We start from the raw sequence: 17,526 nt of genomic DNA, 5'->3' as shown, positions 1-17,526 counted from the left end.
AGTCCATATTAATTCCTTGGCAGAAATTACGTAAGTAGTTCATATCACTTCCATTCAAAATAGGGTTTTAAATTACAAGGAAAAAAATCTATTTTAAATCAAAATATAAACAGGTTCTAGGAGCATAATTTATGAAGAAGGCAATATTTACCACGCTTTGTCTAAAAGTAGCTGCCTAATAATGTCATTATTTAATCATAACAGGTTAAAATTATAATAAATTTTCTTTAAAAAGGGAAAACTTCTTAACTGCCTCAGAAGTTTATTACTTTGAAACACATTTCACTTCTAGTAGACTCTCAAACACTTTCTAACAGTTAAGTGCCCATTTGTTAAATACTCACTCTGTACAGAGCACTTCTGAGATCCTGGAAGACAGACGGAACACACAGACAAAAACAGCCACTCAGCATTGTTAGCCAAAGAGTCAGAAACCAAAGATAAAATGAAATCCATCAGTAAGTCCACTACTATCTGTGGACAAACAAAAACCCTGGGCACCTTAGGAGCTAACCACTCTCTCCCCATCTGTCTTAGCCCGGTTAATTCCTACTCATCCTTTGTCTCTCAGCTCAGCGCCCCCTCTTCATAGAAGGCTTCTGTGAAACCACACTGCATTCCTTTATTACAAGCCCTCCGAGCTCATATGCTTTCTTGGATACTCATATCACGATTAGAATGCTACATTATTCATTAGTGTAACTGCTTTATTAATGTCTATCTCTCCCTCTCGATGATAAATGCCATTAAAGCTGAAAACAAGTTTGGTTTTTTTCACCATTGTATCTCCAGTGCCTAGTGCAGAATGCTGTCAGATCACTTTTGCTTAATAAATATTTGTAGAATGAATAAGCTACACAAAAAGTATTTTTCCCAAAGAATCCTATTTTTTAAAAATAATTTTCACCTTAATTATCCTTTCTGATACTGGAAAAAACCTTGTGCTTGGAAAAGAGTACACTGACCCATTTTCAGTTAAGTTTTGTACACAGCGTGAGACAAAGGTCCCACTGCATTCTTCTGCATGTGGAAACCTAGTTGTTCCAGCACCATTTGTGGAAGAGACTATTCTTTCCCTCACCTTGATACACTTATCAAAGCTCACCTGGCCGTAGATGCATGGGTTTACTTCTGGATTCTCAATTCTGTTCCATTGGTCTGTATGTCTACCCTTATGCCAAGGCCACAGTGTTTTGATTACTGTAGCTTTGTGATAAGTTTTAAAATTGAGAAGTGAGAGTCCTCCGACTTTATTCTTCTTTTTAAAGATTGTTTTGCCTATTTGGAGTCCCCTGCAAGTGTGTATAAATTTCAGAATTAGGTTCCTGTTTCCAAAAAATAGACTATTGGAAAGTTCATAGGGATTGCACAGAATCTGCAGATCACTTTGAGTAATACTGACATCTTAATATTTAGTCTTCCTATCCATGAACATGGGCTATCTTTCTATTTATTTAGAACTTCTGTAATTTAGGAAGGTTTTGTAGTTTTCAGGGTATAAGTCTTTACCTCATTGGCTAAATTTATTCCTGGATATTTTATTCTTTTAGATACTATAGTGAGTAGAATTGCTTTCTTAATTTACTTTCAGATTGTTCACTGCGGATGTATAGAAACTCAACTGATTTTTGTGTGTTGATCTGCACCCTGAAACTTTGCTGAATTTATCAGCTCTAGTAGCTTTCTTGCAAAATATCTGGGGATTTTCTACATACACGATCATGTCATTTGTGATTAGAGACAGTTTCACTTCCTCATTCCAACTGGATCCACTTATTTCTGTTCCTTGTCTAATTGCACTGGCTGGAACTTCCAGGATAATGTTGAATAACAGTAGCGAAAGCAGGTGTCTTAGTCAACTCAGACTGCTGTAACAGAATACCACAGACTGGTGGCTTAAACAACATTTATCTCTCAGAGTTCTTTGAGTCTGGAAGTCTGAGACCAGGGTGTCAGCATGATCAGGTTCTGATGAGAACCCTCTCTCTGGTAGCAGCTAGCTCTCCAGTCCTTTTTATAAAGACACTAAGCCCACCATAAGGACTCAACCCTCATGATCTCATCTAAATCAACTTACCCCCAAAGGGTAGAATACTATTACTATAAATGCTATTACTTTGGGGGACAGGGTTTCAACATACGAATTTAGCGGGGGACACATTCAGTCCATAGCAGCAGGCATCCTCGTCTTGCTCCTGTCTTTAGAGAAGAAGCTTGCTGTCTTTCACCATCGAGAATGTTAGCTGTGGGTTCTTCCGTAAATGCCCTTTTACCATGTTGAGTAAGCTCCCATCTCCTCCCAGTTTTCTGCCTGTTTTTAACTATAAAAGGATGCTGCATTTTGTCAGATGCCTTTTGTGCATCCTTTGAGTACTCTCCTGCAATCGTTTTTATTTCTGTAAGATTGGTGGTAACATCCACATTTACTGATTTTAGTTATTTGTGTCTTTTTTTTCCTCTGTCAGTCTGCGAAAGGTTTGTCAATTTTGTTGATCTTTGCAAAGAAACAACTTTTGGTGTCATCGATTCTCACTTATTTTTCCACTTCATTTCCTTCCACTAGCTTTGACATTTTTTAAATTTGTTCCTTTTTTTCTGGTTCCTCGAGGTATAAAGTCACATTATTAATTTAAGATTTTTTCCTTTTTTAATGTAAGTATTTACAGCTATAAATTTTCCTGAGTGCTGCCTTTGCTGACTCCCATAAGTTTTAATCACCCCTAAGATTCTTATAAAAAGCATCCTGAAAATGATTCCATGAGTCACCTTCCATATTACGTTGGAAAGAACATTAGCCTAGGGGTCAGCAAGTGTCTTTCCTTGCTACAGCTAAAGTAACAAAAGTAATAAAGGAATTAAAAGCTAAAAAAACTGTCCATATGCAGAAGCTGTGCTGAGTGCAAAACAACACTCAATGGAGCAAAGAACTTGTTAAAAAGAAAACAGAGGCATGTCCACGAGGTGCTCAGAGCTGACTCTCAATACAACAGTGTGCAGTGTCAGCAGTGCTCGCTTGTTGGAGCCCACAGCGGTGCCGCTGCATCTCACCGGCATCCTGTTCGGTAACGGCACCAGGAAGCAGCAGCCCGCGGGTCCCGGCGCCGCGCTGCGCACACAGCCCTGCCAGCCTTCAGGTCTGTGCGTTTGCTTCTGATTTCTAGTATTGAATGTGTTTGACTTACATGTTTAAGGATGGTCTAGAAGTACGTGTCCAAGTTGCCACAGAAATCACTGGCAGGGCTGACCAGTGTTACTCTTTGATTTACTAGAAGAGCTTACTCTACATTTAAAAAAAAATTTCCCACTGAGGGTGTACATATCCAAGATGATCTGTTTGGCCAAAACATGAGGGCCCAAGATTACTTTTTTATACTAATGGAGGAAACATGTAGGTCTGCGATTTAAAGGAAAAGCATTTACACTAAAAAAGAAATAAGGTTGTTCAACTGACTAGGAAACATAGTATAATCAAAGTCTGACGAGGAAAACAGCGCTCCCTTTGAAGCTGTTACATAAACTTACTACATATTTACATGTCAGATACTTCCCATTAAACGCAGTTTTCATAAAGGCAGTGATTTCTAGGAATACAATGCCTGTGTGAAATGCAACTTGGCTGCATTCTGAAACAAAAAACAGAGTATTTGCTGCAGTGACTTTCCTTAAATCCAGACTTGATGATCTCAGATAACTTAGAATAAGGTTATAGTGTTTGACAATTAAAATTAAAATCAATGAGTCTTTTTAAAGGCATAAAAATACATTTAAAGGCTGGGTCACTTGTTAACGGTGTGTGATTTGGGACTCCAGCTTCCTTATTTAAAAGGGGCTGCAGCAGATTTCTAAGATCCTATCTAAGGAACCTCCAGATGCTCCCCACAGCCCTGCCACATGGGAGATGCTCTTCCTCTCAAAGCGATGAAGGAAAAGCACTGGCCTGCGCAGAGACGGCCCTTCCACGTCCAAGCTCCCTCGGTTTCTGGTGTGAAAATGAGACCCCTAAGCCTAAGCTGACTTGGCTATAAGGTTGTAATTTTGGGATGAGAAGGGATCAACAGGGAAGGTAAAAGATGAAACTCAAGCAAATAACTGAGAAAGCATCTGCCTAGGCTCACTACCACACGGACAAGGCACTGCCTTCACTCACGTGTGTTACGTAAAATGTTCTGAGGAAGGTATCCCTTTCTTACATAAAACCTAATAGAAAGAATATTTAAATGTTGCAAAGTATTAAAGGAAAATTTTAAAAAGAACTAATATTTGTTGAATGCCTACTGCCTGCCATCCTTTGAGCCAGATATTTTGCTTCATTTATCTCTTTTCTACCTCCCAGCAATCCATGAGATATTATTTCAGTTTTTAAAATTTGGAGACTGAGGCTCAGAGAGGTTCAGCAACTGGCCTGACGTCACCTGGATGTAAACAGCAGATCTGGAACCTGTGTCAGCCGGATTCACAATCCTGTACCCTGCTCACTGCACTGGTTCAAACAATGCCACAGCCCTGGCTCAAAATTCTTAACGATTTACAAGTTTTAACTCCTTAAAAATACAATAAAATAAGAATGCCGTTACACATTAAATTTTAACACACTGAAGTAGACCAACATATAAGGCTGTTAGCAGGTTATCCTAGTTTTATTTCAGTTTTTAGCAGACTGTGAAATAAAGCATTTCCTCCATCTTCATGTATATATTTAAATTCCTTCCTTTTAAAAAAATCCAGATCAGCACTTCTCTGTTCACAAAATTATGCAAGCAAGTGCACTGCTCCACCCTACGTGCTGCGCGCAGAGACCAGCAGCCAGTCAGAACATCGCCATAGCAACTCAGGACTGGAGCTGGGTGCCAGGACTGAGTTCAAGGAGCAGCACCCAACACTTCAACTGCTATAAAAAAAAAACGTGAGCAACCGTGAGATTATATTGGTGATTCACCTAAGAAGCAAAGTTCCCAATTAAACTTTGAAGTTTCTGGATCAGATTCACTGAAAATATCCTGCCGTCGCAAGGCGAGTTTAAAAAACGGTAACATTTGTATCTGCTTACGATTTAGAATTTCCTTGATTCTACATTACTATAACCAAGTGCAGAAAAAACAGAGGTTTAAACTAATGTAAGACTGCAACAATCATCCACGTACCGCAATTTTGATATTCTTCTGAACAGCTTATTTTCCTAACTGAATTTATCAGGAAATGTTATAATTTGAGTCAATTATTTGCACTCATTCTGCTTTATTTATGGGGATTCTACATAAGATTGAATTTGCAAAAAGGTTTCAACTGGGGGGGGGCCTGAAAAACAGTGTTTTGCAGCACGATGCCTACCCCCCTTATTCCCATGAAAGCGAGCAGACAACAGCAATTCAGATGACGAAACAGTCATTTCAAGCCACAGTAACAGAGAAAAGTTAAGAGGCTAATGAGACAGGCAAAATATTTACAACAGACTTGATATGAAAATAGTATCTCTCATCAAAAAGCAAAGCCCAGCATTCTACATCAAGAGTTTATACCGTGATATTTTAAAATATTCCAGCAAAAGTATAAAAAATCCAAATTTCGTAGCTGTTTGAGGAACACGAGCAACGCAGCGAAGTTTTAGCAAGTGGTGAGATGTTCACGTTGGCTTTAAGAAATCTCAAGAAGTGTTGCACTAATCATACAAAGGAAGAAAATGTTTTGCAATAAAACTCTGAATAACAAGCAGAGAATGGAGGCTCTGAACTCAAAGTCTGACTATAAATATGCCTAAGATTAAAGCAAAACTTTTACTATACAAATTAACTTAAAGGTTTAATGTTGAATCAGCACAGAATCCAAGATCTACAATGTGTAGGACTTAGTATTTTAAAATATAAACATTAATATAAACATAAATTTTGTAAGGAGATCAATTAAAAAAAAAAACTCCTCTCCCTTCATATCTATGTTTTTCCTAACAGTTAATTTAAAAGAACTTTAGGAGAAAAAGTACTACACTAAATCTAATAAAAACTATACATACAATCAGATAACCATTCATTCGTTTATGATCATGATTTTCTGTGCTTATAAATGTCTTGTGAAGCCACTCTTTAAAAAACAGGGGTGAAAGCTGAACGTTAGACTTTGAAACAATCCTGAACTCAGTGTTTTCCTTGTTTTTCTGCCACGGAAAAGGGAAAGCAAAATGCATTTGCTCTTATTTCTTGGCGGATCGCGCTAACAATGCTTCTGGTGAAATACTCCCCCCTTGTGGACTTCTCGGGCGCTGCAAGCAGAAGCCACTTCAACGGTTTTATATCCTCTCACCATCTCTTGGCATTTCAATCAGCTGGCGTTTGTATTACACATTACTTTTGTTTATTCTCATATTTTGAAGTCTTAAAACATTTTATTTGAAATTCTGAAATCACAAACCTCTGTCAAAAAAGTAATTTCAGGGGAAAAACTGATCTCTACCTGATCTTTAATGCAGCATGTTTAATTTTTTGGCAAATTTGAATGATTCATTTATCATATTTGGTTTTTTAATGTAAATATTCATAATACCCTTACTGTATTATAAAATAAACTGTAAGCCTACACAGGTAATAATAATTTTTGTTTTAGATATTAAAATATATTTTAGAAAAACTGATTTTGCTAATACTGTTTTCAAATTGCCTTGGTTAATATATCTGAGTCTTTCATGCTGAAGTTAGAAACACACAACTTTGGAACATTTAAAATTCTTTCTTTGTTTATTAGTATAAAATACTGAATATGGCATTTTAAGTTGAAATGAGAAAATATTTTAAAAATCAATTTTATCCTATTGAAAGCAAAAGAAAAGCTATTGAAAAAGCTATCAAGAAAAATATTACAGCCACTTAGTATAATAAAAATGGTATAAAAGCTTAAACACACAGATGCACCAGCTGTTTAAGTGCTAAATATCACAACTGATTTTTTCAAGTTTTCCATACAAAACCTACTGCAGTTAGTAGATACAATTAGAACTAAAAAAAGCATTGATCTGGGGTTTTACATAAGCTGGTAATAAGTCTGCATTTTTTTAAATGAAAAGATAAATTCCATCCTCTGGAAAAATTGCTATCTGCTATAAAACTCCCATTGATACATAATAAATGATTCTAAATATTCATTTGAAAATGAATAAAATTATCTGAAAATAAAAATAAAGTCAGTTTAGCTCTGCATTTCTACCATCTCAGACCCACAGTCTAGCTCTGTAGTTGCAGACTGCCTCCTGGCTTCCAGAAACAGGCCTGGGGCGGCTCTAACAGCCACAGCTGTGTGATCTTAGGTAACTCCCATTCTCTGCCTCCCGAGTGGTGAGTGTTAAGTGAAATAACCTAGGTAAGTCCAATGTGTGGCACAGATCAAGGGCTGGAGTAATACTAGCTAATGCTTGTATTAGCATGTGCTCAGCACATAATAAACTCTACATTTGCTTAATGAATGAATATAATCAAAATGTTTAGCATAATAAAAATGGAGTTCAGTTAAGCCCCAGGGCCTTTTGAAACAACACTGATAATGACTAGAAACTGAAGTGGGAGGGACCTGTCTAAAAGTGGGCCGATTAGACGCAACTCCAAACCACGGCATTCATAAAATGATTATAAAAGTGAGAAACCTTAGAAACGCAGCTGAACTCAAAGTTATAGGGAAACGCCTACGAAAACATTGCTTTGATTTTACTGTCACCTGACAAAAGGCAGAAACTACTAGATGTTACTTGAAATATGTAATCACCATTCAATCTTGGTGTCTTACTATGTGCCTTACCCAGGGACCTATGGGCATAATAACAACGAATGTTTACCTACGTTTAGAACTAAAGAAGGAAGCGTCTGTGTGGATAGTATTCTTCTCAAGATAAGGTGGGCACAGCTCAGTGGTAGAGCACGTGCTTAGCATGCACAGGGTCCTGGGTTCAATCCCCAGTACCTCCTCTATAAGTAAAGAAAGAAACCAAATTACCTCCCCCTCCCCCCCCCAATTCCAAAATAAATAAATAGGAAAACAAATATATGTATGTATATGCATGACTGGGACATTGTACTTTATACCAGAAATTGACACGTTGTAACTGACTATACTTCAGTTAAAAAATAGAAAAGATTAAATGCAGCTCTCCATTTACCACTTCCCCCCAAACCATGCTTTCCTCAATGCAAACGTCATCATCATATTTCTTTATTCTTTCAGAAATACCAAATACTGCCTACTCCATGCCAAGAATGTCTAGAGGCAAGGCATTCAGCAAGGTTTAAGGAAGTTACATTTCGTAGAGTTAACGGTCTAGTTCAGGAAACAAATACTAAAGAAATCGCAATGCACATCTTTATAAAAGGGAAGTGTAACTTTGGGAAGTGTCATGAAGTAACATACCAGTCCACAATGAACGCATCTAATAACACCCTGGAGGCTGGGGTGGGGCTGGTTAGAAGAGGCTTCCTGACGCAGTGACATTTAAGGTGAGATCAGGAGACTAAGGTGGGAGAGGGGAGGATGGGGCAAAGACATAGGGTGGAAAGAGAAAAGGCAAGAGGGAGGAGGCAAGAGAAGGGGCTGGAAAGCCACGCTAAGGCTGTTGGGGCCTGCAGGTAAACCTGATTCCTGTAGAGAGAATTCTGACCAAGTATTTTTCATCACCTGGAGCCCAACCTGGAATGCATGACCATCGTTCTCATCTTGCACATCCCATAAATCAAATTCAGTATTTCTCTACAAGCAAGCCTCCGGTTGCTCTCTCTGTACCTGTCAGTTCTTCATTCGGTGGAACCCACTTTTTGCTCCCTCTCAAGCAGGGGTTGAAATTGGGGCGGGGGGGGGGGGGGGAACAGGCCATGCAGCTGGGAAGTCCAAAGGAAAAAAATGCAATTGGAAAAATGATCCAAAAAGTAGGCTTATAAATCCATCATTTTATTAGAAAATAAGGAATCAAATGATGGTAAGAAACATGAAACTATCCCAACAGGAGAGACACGCAGGGATAGTAGTCACATAAACCCTGGCGGATGTTGAGAATAACTACTTGGTTTCTGTCAGACGCTGCAGCAAGGCTGCAGGCGATGCTCCCATCCCGCTTTCCCACGTCCAGGCAGGGTCACTATGTGCCACGCTCCACCACTCCAGTTCATCTTGACCGAGGGGTCACCACCTACTTCCACCACAACTTCTCATTTACCCTGATTTTTCTACCCAGTTTCATTCCTACCCTCTTCCCAGCACAGGACTCTCAAAATACACGCCCTTAGGTCAGTGGGGTTCCCGAACTCCGGCCAAGCTGCACAGACATGACCAAGAGGCACCTGAGAGCAGACGCAGTGGATCGCCACCTTACTCAGGGCAGAAGCCGAAGTCCTCTCAATGGTCCTCCTAAAGCTGTCCGGGGCCCACCCCCCGGCCTCCCTGACCTCACCTCCCACCCCTCCCCGCCACGGAACCCCCTCTGGCCACCCCGAACCCCTCCTTGCTGCTGTTCCCCAAACACTCCAGGCACCCGCTGGCCCCAGGGCCTGTGTCCAAACTGGTCCTGCTGCCTAGAAATGCTTCCCCAGAATCCTACTTGGTAATTCTCTCTCCTCCCTCAAGCCTTTGCTCGGCACTTCCCCTCTCAAGGAGGCCTCTCCTGAGCCTCCTGCGTGGTGTGGGTCCTGCACACTCCTCGTCCCCGGACTCTGTTCTGTTTTATTTTCCCATAGCTCGTGTCACCTTCGAACAAGCTGCAGACGTGTGCATTACAGACACTGTTCATCACCCACACGTCCCTGCTGGAGTCAGCCCCCCGGCGTAGGATCTGTCTGCTTTATTCACGTACCCAAGCTCCTCCAGTTGCACCTGGTCCATCGTGAGCGCTCAGTAACTGTTTTCTGAATAAATGAATAAACTCTAAGCTTTCTCCCATGAATCTCTCTCACACCTTTGGGTGTTGCTATGACTCTGGCAGCAACAATAAAACAAACAAGTAGCAAAATACCTAAATAGATAAACTCCAAATCAAATATATCTAGGTTATCACATTTCATTTTTTTTGTCTCCAAACAACAAAAGTAGGTGTGGTTGCAGGTATACCGAAATAGACTAAACAGTTCTGCCCTTCACCTTTATTTATCTTCAGGAACCTGAATTTTCCAATTATTTTCCACAAAGACAATGGATCAAAATAGACAATGCGCAGTAAGAAATGCGTGTTCATCAACAGTATGTCTGTTTACAGGCGTCTTTGAAAGCTTAATCTTCACGTAACCTGGCAAATATATCATTTATTTTATCCAGTCAAAATGTGATTTCTATTTTAGATTATATTTTTTGTCCAACACAAACCTGCTTGGTTTCCCCTCCTATATGGGGAAATAGTTCATGATCTTACAAAGAATTCAATCAGAGTATTTTCAAAAAAGATAAAGATATTAATAAAGTATTGAACCCCTTAATAAAGTATTTATATTGTATGTATACATTAAAGGCAGGTGTGTTTGGGGAGTAGAGATGGAAACGATAATTACCCACAAGACAGTAATGGAATCATTGTGGATCAGTGACAACGCACACACCCACAGAGAAGTCACATCAATGCCAAGAAGACATAGGGGGGTGGGAAGGGACAGACTGGGATTTCAAAATGTAGAACAGATAAACAAGATTATACTGTATAGCACAGGGAAATATACACAAGATCTTATGGTAGCTCACAGAGAAAAAAAAATGTGACAATGAATATATGTATGTTCATGTAGAACTGAAAAATTATGCTCTACACTGGAATTTGACACAACATTGTGAAATGACTATAACTCAGTAAAAAAAAATGTTTAAAAAAATACCAAAAAGGCATGGAATGTCGTTAAGATTCTAAACTATCTATAAAAAATCCTAAAACAGCAGGCACGAACCAGCATTTGGAATGAATATGTACACTATCTTAAACCCTAAATTAAGGAAAAAGCCATCAGTACAAAGGATGTACTCTGAACTACAGAGGAGTTAAGACAACTCCTTTGCAAACCTAGACTAACTAGCATCCAATGTTTATGTTATTCCAATTCTTAACTTAAGTCCACGTGCACAAGAAACACACCTACACATGATCTGGGCCACAAGGTGGGATAGGAAGGGGGACGGATAATCAGCCAAAACCTGAAGGAAAGCAGATGGTGGTCAGTGAGAGCTAAGAGGCAGGAGATAACCAGCAGTCATCAAATAAGGCTTACGAAAACTTGGGCTGAATATCAGGAAGAAATAGATGACGTTTTATTATGAAAAATGTCTTCAGTAAGAAATACTATTACTTGAATAATTTAAAGATATTAAATTTAGGATGTTATAAATAAGATGTCTATAGTGTGTATTCTGCAATTGGCTATTTCAGTGAAACTGAAAATGACAACCATTCTGAGACTCTCTCAAGACTTACTCAATTGTTTTAAAAAATCAAAACAAAGTATGGCGTTATCCTTATCACAAAACTATTCTGCCCGCATCATCCTGAGTAAAAGATTGCTTGAGCAGTGTCAAAACAGAAATTTGAAATATTATCTTCATTAAAACTTTTAACTTGATCTTTTAAAAACCTCTATTATTGCCTAAAATGCTTACTGAAAAATAGAGAAATAAAGTTCTGTACTAAAATATCTCAGTGGTGTCTAAAACTCTGTAATACAAGTAGACAGAAAATCTTTATCTACAGTTTTTATTTTACTCTCTTTCTTCTTACTAAATGTATGTTAACAAAAAAAACCCTCAAATGATCTAGACAAAAGCTTTTAGCTCAACACATAATTGCAAGAAAATTACAATAATTGTACCAATTAAAATAATCTTGAATGAACAGTATGTCATCTTAATGTTCCAATGGTTTATAGAGGGATCTACTTAATTAGCCGAAATTGCTTTCCAGTGTTAGTATCAAATGTCATTTGTTAAAAGTTGAACAATTTAGAAAATAATTTAACAAAGCAATTTTACCAAACACCAAGAACCAACATTTTCTTCTTCAGCTGAATAAAGCAAGCAGATGTGTCATCAAATTGCTATAAAAATAAATGAGGCTTTTTATAGATTAAAAAAATTTTACTACTAGCGTTAAAAATACTATTTTCTGATTGTTTTTACCAAATCAGATTTCTTTAATAAAATAAATGAATATCAATTATATACTGCTGCTTTTTGTCTGCTGTAAATAAAACTTTTTATTATTCAAATGACAAGCAATAGCACCAAAGAACTCAACTATAGTTAGCCAGACGCAGTCATTTAAATTATTCTAACATATTCCAATACATGATTTTTCACTATGTTGGTCAAATTGTCTTCCTCTAGTTTTTCATTCGAAATCATCTTAAATTATTTTAAGTCAATTCCTTAATGAATTCTCAAAGATTCTTACTACATTGTCTTTTTTCTCTTCCTTCAACTGCCTATAAGATAGTCTTTGTAAGTATTTACAGGCACATAGGTTATACTTATTTGGGGGGGAAAAAAGGCATCTCAAGATCACCCTGAATCATACTTGGCAGGCCCACCGAGGGCTTAAGTCTAAAACAACAGATTAAGGGCAAAACAAAGTTCTCATTACCTCAGTGTAACTCTAGTACATAACATTCCATATTTATTTGAACAGAATTAAGCATTTCCTCTATAAAAATTCACTCAAGCTATGTTTATTATATGATTTAAAATACCCCCCTCAAAAACATTTCTCCAGCAAATGTTCTATCTCATAAACAGGGTGAAAAATTATCTTTAAACTCTAAGTGACATAATCTCTTTTGTCTGTAAGATACATTCTAATTAACCAAAAATGTAAACTTCTGAAAAGTTCCTTGAACAACTAGTCATATAAGTTTGAGATTCAAATGCTGGAAGTTTGGGTGCAAGTTTTAAGAGGCCAAGCAACTGTCTCAGAATAGTAGAAGAGTAGTTCTAGCCTGAAAAGTTTTCTGTCATCCAGAAAGCAATGTTTTAGCCTGATACTGATAAAACTTGTTAATTGGCTAAATTGTTTGAGCCATCCCATTTTTATTTTCTTCCAGTTGTTTCAAATGTATATGTTTTACCTCCAAACAGAATATAAGTTCCTCAACACTCAAGTATTTAGGGACAAAAGATAAGCTGTTAGAAAACAACGTGTGTGTGCGCGTGCATGCGTGTGTGTGCACGTGTGTGTGGAGAGAGAGAAAGAAGGAGAGAGGAGGACACAGGAGGCAGTGAGAGTGCAAATAATAAAGCACTCAAAGCAAAACCTTCGTAATAAGCGGATCTGAATCAAGGTTGTAAGGTGTTCTTTGGACTATTCTTGTTCTTGCAATCTTTTTGTAAGTTTGAAAGTATTTTCAAATAGAAAAAAATCTTCATTAAAAAATACATAAGTTCCTTCGGGGCATAAGATGCTTTTTATACTTGTCCCTCTGTGTTCCTCCGCCAGGCCCTGGAACACATAAAAGCACGAAGGACAACAATATAAGCCCTGACCCACTGCAAAAATTCACACTGAATACACCTTAAATGGAGAAAGTTAACTCGAATGGAGAAACAAAAATCAAGGGAAACCATCAGGTCTCTACACCTACTCATCTTGGTTTCTTTCAGAAAAGAAGAGGCAAGATTTCAGGAAGACAGGTTATATTCAAATGATTTCTAAAATGATACTGAATTACTCTCATCCTTCTTGAATCCTCTGTCTTTCTGCCACTATCCCAGCAAAAAACTAAACGGAAAACTCCAAAGCCATTACTTTCTAATTTAAAGTACTGCCAGTGAGTTAAAAGCTTAGTCTCATACAAACACGCTCAAAGTTCTCTATATAGTTTAACAACATACAGAAGAAATGAATTATCTGCAAAGAAATCAGACACTGTGGTTTTTTTTTAAGTTTTTTAAAATATATATGATTTCACTGAGTAACTCACTAACCCAAGAGGTGCGGACTCCAATCACACTTGACCTCATTGATGGACTGTGCCTCCTCCTTCCTATAGGACCTGAACTGGCTACCTGGACTTCGTGGTGTTCGTATATTGCGGCTCTCAAAACACGAGTGAACACGGCACCCTCTGCATCCACTTGTTCCATACCTTTTAGAGGTACTGGCTGTTCTGCCATTAGAATCAATCAATCAGTCAGTCAAGTGTGGTCTGTGTGATTCATCCTGCCACCACGAAACAAAATGGTAGCGGGGAAGGGTATAGCTCAGCGGTAGAGTGCATGCCTAGAATGCATAAGGTTCTGGGTTCAATCCCCAGTATCTCCATTAAAAAATTAATAAAAATCTAATTTCCTCTCCCCCCAAAAAATAAAATAATAAAATAAAATTTAAAAAATAACACAATAGTAGGGAATTTTTTAAAGCTTTCAACAAAGCTATGTATATATATATACACGTAATGATTCCCAATTACATGTGGCACGTGTATAAAGGTTACTGAAAACTCACGAGTGCCCTAAGGAGCACAGCTCTCAGATTTATTTAATTTAAACTCTGTCCTCAAATAAAAATGTTAACAAAGCAACAAATATTTACTGAACCATCATTATGGAGAACGAAAGGAATGGGAAGAGGAAGATTTTAGTAAGACCCAGGTACTTCATATTTGTATCCCTGCTTCTTTTCACTTGCTGAAATCACAGCATTTATATTTTAATTATTTACTGTGTCTCTTCCGCTGCTTAAAAATTTTTAACTCACAGAAAAGTTGAAAGGACAGGACAACTAACACCCAAATACACCTCACCTTGTCTCACAAACTGTTAACACACGTACATCTCGATACACCTGCTATCTACCCCTCCCCCATACACGTATATGTACATGTAAACACACTCACGTAACACATACGCTAAACACAGATATACACATATGCACATCTATACACATACATATACTTTCTTTTGCCAAACCATCTAAAAGTGTATTTCACATGTAAATACTTCAGCATGAATCTCCCCAAAACACCACTACCATACCTGAGGAAATTAACATTAATTCAAAAGCTCAAACTCCCCAAATGCCTGCCAAATGCCCTTCAACGCTCTATTTCTCTACTGACACAGATTCCAATCACAGCTCACACACTGCATTTTGGCTGTCGGGTTTCTTTAGTCTCCCCCAGTGGCCGATATGGAATCCAAGCCAGTTGTCGCATAGAATGTCCTCCATTCTGGACTCATCTGGCTGTTTCCTCATAATCAGAATCACAGTGAAACACCGCTGGCAACACCACCACATAGGTGACGTGGTACCTTCTACTGCATTTCATCCAGAGGCATCTGATGCCGTGCATCCCAGTAACAGTGTCAGGCTTGACTGCTTGATTAAAACTGTGGTGATGGCCAGATCTCTCCACTGCAAGGGCATTTCTTCTCTGCAATCATACCTAACCTGGGGAGTGATATTTTGGAGCCATGTGCACCTCCTGTTCCCCTACAACTTTCTCCCAGTGATTCTGGCAACCACCGATGATCCTTGCTTGAATCAATTATTATACTGGGGATTAAAAATGGTAATTTTTCTATGTCATTCATCCTTTCTACACATGAGCTGGCATTTCCTATGATTTAAAAACCACCAATTATTCCTTTTTTTTTTTCTCTTCTAAGTAGTACTATGGACCTGTGGATTTTTTCCCTGGTATGTTACAAACCGTTACTATCATTCCTCTTTGTGATTCTCAGATGGGCCCCCAAATTTGAAAGGTGCTCCGTCAAGCTCAGTCCTGTGCCCTCTGTAAGTCCTGTAGACCCCACTGTAAGTGAACACATCCTTCCTTGATTTCTGACGCAGCAATCCCCTGCTGATAAATTAGTTTAGCAGGCTCCCCCTGAGCTTTCCCTGCCTTACACCTGGAATCAGCCGTTGCTCCAAGGAGTCCCGGAACTCAGAAACCAAGATCCAGGCTCTGCGTGTGCTCCCCAGGGGCTGATTTGAGCCCTATTCTGTACCAAACCCCAAAATTGTGCTCATCGAGCAGACAGTCATTATTATACAGCACCTGTGTTCTGATGCAAATGCTTACTCGTGATATAAAAGAGTATTTTATTACCCAACCAAGGGAAAAACCGATCATGTATCTCATAATAAAAAGATTTCTAAAACATCAAAGAGCAGAGCCAGCTCGGTGAGACTGCGCTGCAGGCCATAGTAGTTGTGAGTCACTGCCATCTACCGGAACACCTACTTGGTGCAGCCCACATAGCTCAAACTCATTTAACTTATCATAAATCAAACAGCAAAACCCACAAGAGCTTAAGTCTGCAGACAAATCCTACAACCATCCTGTATATTCTAAAATCAGTTATTTACCTAGAAAATATTAGATAAAATATGTACATGAAAAATGGGGACTGGAAAACAATGAAAACCACGTGCTGACGATACTGTAAGAGAAATTATTTGGAATCCTTAAAGTTTTAATACATGAAGTCTACATTGAGCGGTTTGCTAGATTTAATATTTTTATTTAGAGTTGTAACTGAAAACCTCAAAGGTATTAAGTTTCTGGTGAACAAAAAGGATAATTTTGTTTTGTGAATTTGACAAGAAAAAGTGGTAACTCTTAAAACGTGACATACTTGACATTTCACTGAGCCTTAATGTCTTTCCAGACAAAAAAATCCTTTATCAGAAGTTGACTTTAAAATACTTCAAACGTCTGACTATAAAATTCCTTTATTGTCTAATGCAAAGAATGTTCTCCAGCCAGTATTCACAGTTCCCTAAATCCCCCAGACACAAAGCTGTAAGACTCTCTGCACTAATGATTTGGAAAATGTAACCTCCCTAATGTTCTATGAAGACACTTGGGACAAAAAATAAAATGAAAATAAATCATATTTTTAAGGTTTGCGTTTTGTGTATATAAATACATAAAGCTAACAGGACTGTTCATTAAACTTTTTTTAATCATATAGGTTACACTGAGAAAGGAAGACTGTATCCAAACGAAGTTGTAAATTTTACATGATGGAATATGTACCTGTGCTAGTACAACTCTGAAACTGTAATAGAACTAATGAGAATGATTAGTTGAATCCAGAACTATAGATTTTACACATATTATTTTGTATTCATTTTGATTTATATGCATTAATTTTCTTCTGAAAAGTCAACTTAATCCAAGATAAAGAGGTCAGAAAGAGTACCTTTCATAGATGGTTTTTAACGTCATTTGATCTGGAACACCCTCAGTCTCTTCCAAATATAATATGAGCCACGAGGTTCGGTACGGCCACTGCTCAGTAAGGTTGATCCAGCTAGCAAGCCTGTCCCAGTTGAAACTTATCTGATTGGCTCTCAGTAATCGCCCTTTAAGGAGTACAAAAACATTTTAAAACTAGTAAGTATGTAATGTTATATTAAGCAAAACATTTTGTATATTCACAAATAATTCAACTTTAAATCTTTTAAAGTTTGCCATTTAATCTACACTACAAATTCAAACCTAACATTTATATGGCTTCTATAATCCAAAGAGCTGTACTGGAAAGCTTCTAGGGCTTAAACACAATTCTGTTTAATTCTAAAGTAATTTTTTG

General features: G+C 38.0%; 1 protein-coding gene and 1 non-coding gene across 6 annotated transcripts in view; one reads left to right on the top strand and one right to left on the bottom strand.

Annotated features, from left to right (window-relative positions):
- KIDINS220 (kinase D interacting substrate 220) overlaps nt 1-17,526 on the bottom strand; it is a 92,523-nt gene that overhangs the window by 28,243 nt on the left and 46,754 nt on the right. For all 5 annotated transcript variants that reach the window (XM_072938244.1, XM_072938240.1, XM_072938242.1 and 2 more), the window contains exon 22: nt 17,134-17,296. In XM_072938244.1, the coding sequence (XP_072794345.1) occupies nt 17,134-17,296 (163 nt within the window). The remainder of the gene's footprint in view (nt 1-17,133; nt 17,297-17,526) is intronic.
- Nucleotides 14,172-14,245, top strand: TRNAS-AGA (transfer RNA serine (anticodon AGA)). Its single transcript has one exon. It is a non-coding gene; the product is annotated as a tRNA-Ser (tRNA).

This window comes from Vicugna pacos, chromosome 15 (assembly GCF_048564905.1).
Source record: "Vicugna pacos chromosome 15, VicPac4, whole genome shotgun sequence".
NCBI lineage: Eukaryota > Metazoa > Chordata > Mammalia > Artiodactyla > Camelidae > Vicugna > Vicugna pacos.
This window is presented reverse-complemented; position numbering and strand designations above follow the sequence as displayed.